The sequence below is a fragment of the Halyomorpha halys genome, unplaced genomic scaffold (genome assembly GCF_000696795.3).
Source record: "Halyomorpha halys isolate HHAL.00 unplaced genomic scaffold, Hhal_1.1 Scaffold39.1, whole genome shotgun sequence".
Taxonomy (NCBI): domain Eukaryota; kingdom Metazoa; phylum Arthropoda; class Insecta; order Hemiptera; family Pentatomidae; genus Halyomorpha; species Halyomorpha halys.
The window spans coordinates 1,537,727-1,550,458 of record NW_027109179.1 but is presented as its reverse complement, the minus strand read 5'-3'; the positions used below and the strand labels follow the sequence as shown (position 1 = coordinate 1,550,458).

The 12,732-nt window shown below is 31.1% G+C and overlaps 1 protein-coding gene across 1 annotated transcript in view; it reads right to left on the bottom strand.

Moving 5' to 3' along the window:
• The window catches only part of LOC106687605 (MOXD1 homolog 1), a 65,887-nt gene that overhangs the window by 11,698 nt on the left and 41,457 nt on the right, over positions 1 to 12,732 (bottom strand). Inside the window, exon 2 of the mRNA XM_014431592.2 lies at positions 943 to 1,095. Coding sequence (XP_014287078.1) covers positions 943 to 1,095 — 153 coding nt within the window. The remainder of the gene's footprint in view (positions 1 to 942; positions 1,096 to 12,732) is intronic.

Genomic DNA, 12,732 nt, shown 5'->3' with positions numbered 1-12,732 from the left:
AATTATATTTAAACTCTTTAAAGGACATCGAGTGATATTTATCTGATTAAAGAAACATTAAAAAAAAAAAAAAAAAACTGCGAGAAGGCTTAGCTGATATGGTGCAGTCAGACATAGGATAAAATAAAAGAGCTCTGAGTGCAGTCCAGTGCAGTTAATTTATGTTCCTAATATTCCTGAGAATTTTTCTGCAGCAATTGTGTCAGTATACTTTAATTTAATAAATGTTTTAACTTAAAAATTATAGAAGTCCCAAATTTTTCAACCTGTTAACCTTTTACTACAAAATTAACTATTTATTTGTAAATGAATGAAATTTAAAAAAAAAAACATGTTTACATTTCTCTGAAGATTCTTTTCTCCAATTTTTTTTTTTTTTTGGCAGAAATTCAAATAATCAGAATTTCATTTTGTCTCTAAATACCAAATTTAAAATTAGTTGTCTTTGAAATAATTTTATATTTAGGTAACTAATTGCACATATTTTGTAATTAATATGGTTAAGGTCTATAATTAAAAAAAAAAAATAAAATCAACTACAAATATCTAACAAGCACTGGTATCTTGATAAAAATGCTGCTCTTTCAGTTATAAAAACCACTTTCAGTTTGTGAAAATGTAATTGTAAAATATTATATATATATAAATAATTGACTATATAATTTCAAATTATGAAGAAAACGGTCAAGGGTGCGGTCAAAAGAGAACAAAAAGCAGTTAGCAACTACACTTATTGCAGCCCACTTTGTAGAGTTTCACCAGGGCTGTTCAAGTTTAGAGCTATCTAGACTTTATTATGAAAAGTCTTGATAGCTCTAAACTTAAATTGTAAAATATACTTAAAAATTCAGTTTCATTAAGGTAAGTTAAGGAAAAATAATAAACACTTGCCAAAAAACAATAATATTATAAGGAATGTTAAACGAAAAAAAATTTACTTACCACTAAAACAACATCCCCTTTTCTGTCACATGTGTCCCATGGTCTTGAGACTTTAATAACGGTATGAGTTTCATTCTGTTTTGCCTTGAGAAGTTTGTAGTTCTGTGTGGAATCTTTCTGTGGGGAGGATCTGCCTTCCACGCCATGACAGTCCTAAGAAATGAAAGAATAAAATATTCATTTTAAAAAAGCTTAATTTATTATTTTATGTAATGTAAACTGATCTAAATAAATATAAGATTATAAATAAAAACAAAATTTACTCTTCTTATTAATCCATTCTTTCAATCAATTAATATTAAATGACGCATAATAAAAATTGTATTAAATTTAAGAATCTTCCAAAATATTAAATGCTTAGTGATGAAAACACAATAGCAATCATAAAATTAAAAGACAAAATATAAGCATTAACAATATTAGCTTAGCAAAACACGTTTTGTTCTTTTATGAACACAGCATTTAAGATGGATTTGTTGTATCTGCTACTTTATATTATATAAATGGATTTTCAGAAAATATTGTTTTACTGAAATATGTAGCAGTTTGAGTTAAAACAAGTTTTATTGAAGGAAGCTGCAAACTTTGGATTTTTTTTTTTTAAAGGGATTAATTATTAATTATTCTAATAGATGAATTTTGAATTCTTCCCAGTTTTCTACAATTTGTTAAACATCATATAACATATTTATTTCTTAAAATAAGAGAACAGTTGGTGTAAATGAAAGTATAATAAAGTAAAATTGTAGGATTATTGGGATGTCTTAGAGTGTGGTAGGAGAGATTCCTTCAGGAATATACCCTGGATTCTTCCCCTCCAATAGTGGGAGAGAGATTTAGAAATTCAATTTTGCTATTACTTATTACCTCATTAGTATAAAACACTATTCCATTCATTTCTTTTTTTTTTTGGTTATAGTTTTCATGTTATCAATGATTGTCTACATACATAAAAAGGCATGGTTCAAATCATAGTCTACAATAAAGTTTTTAATTACTGGACCAATTTACAAGATTTTCTTTCCAAAATGTTTCGCGTGGCCAAGGAAAGGTTTAAAGGTACTGAAATTCCTGATTTCTCCAGCAGAACAAAAGTTATGAACAAAATTAAACATTTTTGGGCGTAGATCAATTTTTTCTTTTTTTATTAGGCTGCAGACGTTTTTGGGTTGATGATTAAATTCCCAACGAATCAAAGAAAACAATAATTTAAATCGGACAATTATTATAAAATATACGGCATGTTGAACGTTTCAATCATATTTTTGTAAACCAGGAATATTGGCAGGTTCCATGAAAAATTTGTTTACTTTTTATTATATCTTGAAGGCTATTCCTGACCATTCTAGAGCTCCATGTTTTGTCTTTTTAGATCTTTATTGGACCAATATTATCAATGAAACAACAAACATTTTTTCGAGAACCTCTTATTATTGAATTAAAACAAAACTTAAAACTGTTCGTATCAGAAAATTATGATTCGCCTTCACTTTATGAAGTTTCGATTTAATATTTATCGATCGTTAAATTGAATGAGTTCGGATATCGTTTCCTCCTTGGGACATTAATAGAACAGTTAACTTAAGGACAGGAAGAAGGGCCATCTGGGAAGCAGTTGATATCGATGAAGAGCCCTTCCTATCGATACAGAACCTTCTAGATACAGGTGAGATGGAGGCAGCTGTGGCAGGGGCAGATGTGAGGCCACGCGACACAGCAGCTGCTCCTCCACATCTGCCTCCTGCGTCTTCAAGGATCTTCCCTAACAAAGAGTCATAGGTGGCGCTTCGTCCTTCAGGCTCCGAGTTCTGTGTGTAATTATCCTGTCCCGATTGATTGATAATAATAAGTTGGAAAAAAAATCTTTGTTGATTCCAATTTAGACTTACATAATTTACTAGGAAGTATTCCTTCCTTTAAAAAAATTTGGCAGCTGCCAAATATGCCATCCTTTCTCCCCACATAATACGGTATTTGTATGTGTGTAATTATATATGTATAATTATATATATGTACATACATAAATGTATATTTTGTAGTGTTTCAAGGATTTTTATGTTTTCACATGTATTTACCTGACCATGACATCTGCGATTCCTTACTAACTATAGATGTTTCAAGACATTTCTGGCCAAAAGAAGCCATTTTTATTTCACATATTTTTAAATATTTGGCCTTTTTTACATATTTTGTTGTAAATCACATATTTTCTGAAATATTTGTTATTTTTAACATATTTTTAGGTATTTTGTCCTGAATCACATATTCCCCTAAATTATTTGTTTAATTGTAAATACATTTTACACGCAGCAACAACGTAAAATAAAAGAGAACGCAGGAAACTTAAAAGTGAAATTTATCATTTATCATAAATAGTGCGTACAAATACTATATCTTCATCTTTGAACACAAATTAAAAGCAGTGGCAACAATAAATTTTCACACAGAATTACATCGAGAATTTCTCAGAATCAGTTGAAAAGAGCAAGGGTCTTCCTTATTATAACAAATGATCACACAGCCACCCTGGTGATGCAGAATACCGAACTAGATGCAATGGAAATAGCTTCATTTAAGTATGCCCCTATAACATCAGTAAATGTTGAAAGATCTTTTAGCCGGTACAAGTCCATTCTGCGGTCAAACCGACGAAGATTTTTATTTGTAAATTTAAAAATGCATTTAATCTGCAATAATTTTGTAACTGACCCTGTTGAATAATTAATTGATTTCTTTCAAAGTTTTAAATATTTTTCTGAAGTTTTTATTCTTTTTCTTTTTAAAAGGATTATTATTTATTTCCATTTATAATTTATTCATAATTCATTCTGAGTAATTATTAATCAATTAGTTTAATTACAATTACTATTTAATGTCTTGTTATTGAACAGCTATGTTTTCTCTAAGTACATTTTTTTGTACATATTTTAACATAATTTCTTTAAAATATTACACATATAATATATAATAAATACACATTTATGTAATTTTTTTAAGTTATAAAATTACTAATTAGTAATTTATATTGTTGACTAATACAAAATTTATAAATACATATTATTTACATATTTTTTTAAATATTTGACAATTTATTAGCACATATTTATGTACATATTTCGGATTTTTTAGCACATAAAAATCCTATCCCTAGTTATTATTGTTTTAATAAATTAAATTGTATCCCATTTAAGTTACAAAACACACTTTATTTCTTACCACAAAAAGGGCTATTCTGCTCGGGTATAACTTAACACAACACTATTATCAGTTTCTTATCACACAATATTATTTGCAAAAAAAAATATTGTGTGATAAAAAGGCTAAATTGATTTGTAATTAGAAGCCATAATATTAATATGAAGAGTGACAAAATAGGGCAATTGAGACCTGGGCAGAATAGCCTTTAAAATTTGTTTAACTTATTGATGTGAATGCAAATTTTTATTTATTTATTGCTATTTACAACTGAACATTCATAAAAATACATCCAGTAAATTTGATTTTAGTTTATAATAGAGTGATATAGGCGTGTAGAGAAAATACCCATTGGATTTGCACTCTAATAAGTGTAAATTTGAATTTAAGATTGTTGTTGAGGATGGCCGAATTGTCTGAAACGTTAGATTTTCAAAGAAATAAAGAGTGTTTTGAGACTTGAATAGGATACAATTTAATTTATTTAAACAATTAAATAAGAATTTTCATAAAATAATGTATTTTACCTGACCGGATCAAACAAAATATATTTGTTTGGCTGATACGTATGATACATAACTATTCCATATAATTATATTCCTATGATGATTACACCATGGAAATAATACAGATCGTTGCAATTTGTGCCATTTAAAATATTTTTGGATTTTATAAAAATTCGTATTTTAGGGTTTCTTCAATACAAATATTTTTTTTTATTTTTTAAATATGTTTTTTTCCTCATACATTAGCAAGAACCCTTGAACACGTGGCTGTTATTTTTCAACCTAGTATCTCAAAATAAAAGTTTAATTGAAATCGGTGATTCTTCGTCAGGAGCCTCTGCTTAAGGTAAATAATTTGTAAATTGAGAATGAAATATACAAGCTATATTTTACAAATATTCACATGCCAAGGAAAACATAATTGGGCTATCGTAAGCGAAAATAGAGGATGAAACTTGAATAAATTGATACAGAACCATTTAGGTAACAACCGACACAACCCATGAAAACATCTAACTCATGTTGGTATATATATTTTTTAAAATTTAATTTATTTGTTTTAGGGGATTCAAACAGTGTTGCCTCCGACTAATTACAATCGTAAATTATTTTCAAAATTTAAAAAAATACAGAAAGAAATTAAGTAAGCTAAATTTTAAAACAATTAATTACAAAATATATATAGAGTATATATATGTATATATATAAACATTAAGCAGTTTATAAAGACATAAATACAAAATATCGTTTACATTTGAGAATATCCAACTTTGGGACTCCACAAAACCTTCGAATTTCTCTCATATCTTATCCTTAAAATCCAAAATCTTTAATGCTCCTTACTAGCCTCTACCCTTGCTTCCTCTTCCATTCCTGACAATCCTCCGAGGCGCCTCAAAAGAAGAAGAAGGCCTCGAGACCTTCTAATGTTGAAATATTATTAGAGTGCTACCAATGAGTAGTTTCTCTACATGCCTGTATCACTCCATTATGAGCGTTTAAGTTAATAAAAAGAATTAAAAAATCAAATCTGTACCGCTAAGAAACATGAAGGGCCAGGGGTGCAGAAGTACTGTAAGAAGTATTGTTACTAGACCAACGTTTATGCAAGGAGATGATTTGGTAAGATACATGCTCGGGCGCCAGATTTTTACCCAATAAAGGGTTTCCACTTTATGAGGCTGGTCAGTGGGAATGAAAATGAACAAAAAATTGTCGTCCAAATTGATCCTTAAATACTGATTGATTACCGAAAAAATTTTGAAATCAGATATCAAAATTTGAAGTGGAGGTGGTAATGCGAACGTGAATGGGAAGCTACGAGTGCATGGTACATACCGTGCATTTCAGTTTATTCTTATAAACAAATATCAAAATTATGCCCCAACAGACTTCATGTCTATTATGAATCGGAAAGTAATGCACAAGATCCTTGCTGTTCGATATGTCGCAGTGATAGAGTAATGGTCTTCGTGTTACAGGTCAGTCTGACTTTTGAATGATGATTTAAAAGTAAAATTTTTGATTCTAAGGACAATTTTATTTTTTTATATATACATGAATATAAAACTTGCCTATGTCCGGAAACGAGGAGGTAAACTTTAAAAAACTCTTAAGATATAAAACATAAAGCTTTCCCTAGAGACGTGTAGTAGTGACAACACAAATATGGAAGTGCAAACTGGACTTGACTTGTGCAAAAAAAAAAAAAAAAAACCTGGCTGGACAGGCAATGTCACCGGTTCACACCGAAGAGAACCACTCAATTTGGACCTACCACAACCGTATAAAGCCTTAGTTGGGTACCTTATCTATCAATTATGCAGATGAAATTGTACAACAGGGTCTGCAATGCCTTAAATAGAAGTAACTCGCCCTTTTAGGCTTTTAATATATTAGCAGTTAGGAGGAAGTACTAATGCAAGGGTTTGATTTCCTCGTTGCTGTTTTAGAGCTTTTGTGGATACTCTGGGAATATAAAATGATTAAATAATTTTAAAAAAAAAACTTATTTGGTCAGTGTTATTGAGTGTTTCTTCAACTGTTTGTTTACTCTGTTATTTGGTTATTACTTTCCACTACTAGTACTAAATTATTGTAATTTGGTCGAATTTTCGATATAGTGTGAAAGGATCATAACTGCCCAGTCCTAAAAACATCTCTCTTTTTTGTCCCTTACTTTACTGGAGAACAGTTTTAAATAACCAACTAGTTTCGCAAACAATAAAAATAAAAATCTAAATTAATCAAATATCGTATCTAAAATTAATTAAATAGAATTGATTACTTACATTTGTTAAGAAACTGATGTATTATACATTGAATAAAAATTGTATAAGAATATCAATATCCAAACAATTGAAAGTTTAGAGTCTATTTAATTAAATTTAGAAAAATCCATTAAATGGAGAAATAAAGGCATGTAGAGAAACTACCTATTGATAGCACTCTAATCATATTTTTACACTCGAAGGTCTCGAAGCCATCTTCTTTTCAGGCGCCTCGGAGGATTGTCAGGAATAGAAGAAAAGGCAAGGTTAGAAACAAGAGGGTTTTGATGGTTAGGGAGTTTATAATGGAAGGATTGATATCTGGTTCGGGTTAGATCAGTTACAAATGGAACATTAAGGTCTTTATGGATGATTTTATTTGAGATAAAGGATTTTGGATTGTAAGGATTGGATACGAGAGAAATTCGAAGGATTTGTGGTGACCCAAAGATCAACTCCGTATGTTTAGATAGACATAATTGTCATGTAGATCAGTCTTTTGTAATGAATTGGAAGTTTAGACTGTTTGTCTAGTAAGTGCTGTAATAGTCGAAATCGACGTGCAGTTTCCTTTATTTTCATTTTTTTGTGATTCCAGGTTAGTCGTTTGTCCAGATGTAGTCCAAGGTAGTGGACCTGTTCGACAGGGGTAGGGGCAACATTATTAAAGGATACTGTAGGGCAATCAGTAGGCTCACGACGTAGGCTAAAAGTGATTTGATGGGATTTATTTTGATCCTCCAATTACGGCACCATTCTTCGAGGGTTGGAATATGGAATTGGAGAGTTTGGGATGAAATCAAAGGGTTATTATTGACTGCGAACACACATGCGTCATCAGCGTAAGTTGTAATGATAGCGTTAGGATTGTTTGGGAGTGATTCAACTTGGTGTCTTAATGTACATTTGAATAATCTTTAATATCAGGTAGGTCTTATGAATAAGGTGAGGATAAAAAATGAAATAGTAACATCCAACAATGTTACTATTTCATGTATGCCGAGACCGCTTGATTTTTCCTAATTGAATTGCAGCTTTGTTATAATTTGTTAAACTGTATTCTTGGCATAAAAAATTAATATTCTTTATTCCTATCTCAAGAACCCTAAAATTTGAGTTTTTATAGCAACAGAAAAATAAAAATGAATTAAAAATTTTCACCAAAATTAGTGCAAAAAAGGTGAGTACAACTGACTTAGGTTGAGTTACCTAAACATCAAAAATTGTTAAACAGAAATGTGTAATTGGTAAAAAAATAAAATAAATATGTATAGCGTACATGTTCATAGTGCTACGGAAAAATTTAATTTGTTATCAATCACGTAAAATGATAATAATTTGCTTGGAAGAAAGATGGCTGTATTACGGAAATAATTTCTGTAAAAAAAACTGGAGTGCCCTGAGCAGTTCAAGATGTATTTTTGTATTTTCTAGAAACTCTGGGTCATTAACAACACACTGGTTAAAATCATTTAACCTTGTCGAATATAGGAAAATTAATAAAAATATTTATAAAATATTGGCAGATCGATGATTGATCCTATGTAATAATAAAATGGTGATAATGGTGCGTTCAAACAGTCCTAAAATTATTTATTATGAACCAACGTTTCATGGCTTCATCAGGGCTAAAAAAAACTCAAAAACTTAAATGGTATAAAAATATAAATGAACAAAATAAATCAAAAATCAAAAAGATGTACTGAGAAATGTAAAATTAAATAAGAATAATAAAATATTTGAGACAATTAATGAAAACGCAAATAACAACAGATAATAAAAACAACAGTATTTTTTATTTCTTCTATTTTTTTATCTGTTGTCATTTCCGTTTTCCTTAATTATCTAAAACCTTTTCTTATTTAATTTTTCGTTTCACTGTACATCTTTATAATTTTTCATTTACTTTGTTCATTTATATTTACATCGTTTAAGTGTTGGCTGAATTTTTCTTTGACCACAACCGAACTATCATCCTTTTAATATTTAAAAAATATGATTTTCTTGGTTTTTGATTAGAGAAATATTGAATTACTTCATCATAGTCTATTCAGTTTCTATCATTATCAGTGATAAACTGCTCATTATTGAGGCAATCGATCGTATTTCGCAGTTTATTACCATTTCGTTAAAATATATCGTTCAAAGAATCTTCAGGCTCAGTGGACTACAGGAAAAAGAGTTTTGACTCGTTTTGGAAAAAACTTATAAATTTTGTTATAATTGATTTTTTGCACTCTCGCCACCGAATGCAATTTGCCCGATAACGAAGTAATCAGCGCAGGAAACCATGCAACAAGGTTATCCTCCAGAATTATAACTCCCTAATTTGATAGGAATGTTTTCCTCCAGTTTTCCCTACCATCACATGGGCAGGTCTCTTGAAAAGAATTGCGTGGGAATACCCTCCCGGGAGTTTCGCACAGGAGGTGTTTGTCCTTCTTACCTTGCCGGTACCAGCGCACTTGGGAGGACCTTTGTGGATCCTGGAGCAGCTACCTGAGCTTCGAGACATGGTGACATTCTTCTCCTTTGCTTGTTAAATCTTTCTGAATGGCCGATCCTTTAAAGGACCAAGTTTTGAGTTTTTAAAGGTACGTTTCTCATTGAGGATGTTTTTTGCAGTTTCGTCTTTTAAAGGAACTGATTCGATCCTAATGTTTTGTCTGTCAAGCCCCGGATTCTCTTTGGAAGAGGATTTAAATAAAAAAAAAAAAAAAAGTAGATTTTTCAACACGTTTAATCAGTTCTGGGCCCTGTTTCATAATAAAGTACAAACTAATACTATTAATCTTGTAGATTTATCTCAATTCAATTCCACAGACTTGCACAATAGTAACTTGTACTTTAGTATTTTTTAATTCCTGTAATATCACTAATAGTCATCCTTATCATAAGAAAAATGAGTATTAGTATTATTACCACACTAGTTTCTACACTTGTACTATGAACTAATACTATTAACTTTCATTATGAAACAGGGCCTTGGTGGTGGTAAAATAGAATCGTCTAGTTGTTTTCAGTATTTTACCACAAGAACAGATTAAACGTCTTAAAAAATCTATGTATATATGCATATGTATGGCTTGCAATTGATTTTTTAAGGAACACTTTAATGGTCAGTCGGAATGAGTCTTTTTTTTTTGTTTATACCAGACCGGCTTGATGAGGCTTACATGGTTGATATAACCGCTACATTATATACTATATATATTAACAGTTGATTATGGGAGGTATAGTTTCGTACAAAAGACACCCCTAACTATATACAATGTTAATTAAAAGAAAAAAAAGATAAAGTATATAGATAAGAATAATGCTTCTTAATAAAAGAGAAAAGTAAAATTAATGACAAAAAATAATGATATTTGTATAACAAAACAAACAATTGACCTCTAATGGTAAAAAGAAACAATTTAATTTGAAAAAGGGACGAGAGTAGAAAAAAAAATAATAAGTAAAATAGAGCTAGTATGAATAATGAATTAATAAATATAGAATTTATAACAGAATGTCCTGCAGCAGCCAGGGCTTCAGTCTTTATGAAAGTGATCATTCAAAAGTTAGACTGACTTGTATGAGGGCGACCTCAACACTACTTCCTTCTGACGCTTACTTGCAATGAGATATCGAACATTAACGATCTTGTGTTTATAGTAAACAGAAAGCTTGTTTGGTCATTAATTTGGCTTTGCCTGCAAAACAAATGGTACAAGAGCCCAAGAGGAGAAAAAAGGGAGTTATCTCACCCCAATTTTTGATTACTTTAATGAAAACTAGGTATAATTACTAGTCAAAATTGATGAGTCTGCCAAGTATAGGTAGGGGGAATAAAAAATGGCGGCTCTTTGAAAGCGATACAAAAATTTTATTTTTCATTCAGAGCTCTATATCTTAAAAAGTAGGAGCAACATAAAAAAACCTAAGAGAACGTCATTTAAAGATGAGCAAATTTGCTAAAATATGAGCCCTAAAAGAGTTAGTTCGGTTTGTGCCCTTTGGTAAAGATTATAGAGCCCTAAACCACTCCAAGATTCCTGTAGATTGGTTGCGTCATGTTGATATTATTTTTTACCTTATATTTTTATTATATATCGCTATAAACAAAACAGATATAATAAGTTATTAATTAAATCATTAATCCAAAGCCTAAATAATGAAATATATTAATTTATATTAAACTATCAATTGTATTCAAATAATCTTTATATATCTCTAAATCTAACAATGCGACGTGTCGTCGGATCTGATAGAAAAAATATAAAAAAAGATGTGATGGGTTTCATAGTGTGCAAGAATTATGTATTTTTTAGCTGTGAATGAGAGCTCTCTTTCAAATCTGATATCAAATGATTAATACTGATGAGAATGCTGGCCTTATCAGCGGCTGATCCTCAATGCACCTCCTCACTGCCTCATCCTGTTACAGTACCGGGAAGGACCTATCTGGAAGAGACCAACGCAATTCGCAGCTCAGGCAACTACTTTACGTCCGGTCACCTCATGCTGAGGGTGTAAATTAAAACTAACTGATGAAAGCTAATTAAGGGATAATATTCCCCAGACCTTGTCAAAGAGTCGGGTCAAAAAAAACAAAAAAACAATTATTTCACCCCTATTTCTGATTATATTAATGAAAATCATATATACTTACTAGTTAAAATTGATAACTGTGCCAACCATGGTTTAGGGGGATAAAAAATGGCGGCTGTTTAAAATTTAAAAAAATTCAATTGTCACTCGGAGCTTCATATTCATTATAACTACTTATGACACTAGACAACCTAAGAGTACATAATTTAAAGAAGATAAAATTTGCTAAAATATAAGCCCAAGAAGAGCTGCTTATGTTAAATATTTCCCTAGATAGAGTTTTTTAAAAAGCAACATTTCATGACTTATTTAATGAAAAATTAGAAGTTAGTGAATTTATTGTGGGAAATCTATTTCTGAGGAACTATGAGATGTATAGATGTTTCCACATACTTCCCTGACCCATAGAAATTATCTATAGTCAAAATGATACCCAAACCCCATAAGCCAGCAGAATACCCATCCTCCTACCGTCCTATTTCTCTATTACCTATACAACTCATTTTGAAACGCTTATACCCCATCCTTGATTCCAATCATATAATACCAGATCACCAATTTGGATTCCGAACCTCTCATTCCACTATCCAGCAATGTCATCGTGTGGTGGACGTTGTCTCGTCTTCTTTAGAGCGCGGAATGTACTGCGCGGGAGTCTTCTTCGATGTAGAACAGGCTTTTGATCGAGTCCGGCACCCTGGACTGGTTTACAAACTCCGTAAATTCCTACCTCCTACATACTTTCTCATTATTCGTTCTTTTCTCACTGACAGATTATTTAAAGTAAACCACAATGATTCCTATTCATCCCTCTTCTTTTAGTCCGCCGGTGTTCCTCAGGGTTGTATCCTCGGTCCCATTTTCTACACAATCTATACAGCAGACATCCCAATCAATCCTAACACTATCCTCACCACGTATGCCGATGACACATGTGTGCTCGCTGCTAATAATAACCCTTTAATTGCATCCAAAACTCTTCAATCCCATATCACTGCCCTCGAAGAATGGTGTCGTAATAGGAGGATTAAAATAAATTCCAACAAATCCCATCAAATTACCTTTACCCTCCGTCGTAAACCTACTGACTGCCCTACAGTATACTTCAATAATGTTGCCCTTACCCCTGTTGAACAGATCCGCTACCTTCGACTGCATCTGGACAAACGACTAACCTGGAATCCTCACACAAGACTGAAAAGACAGGAAACTGCACGATGATTTCG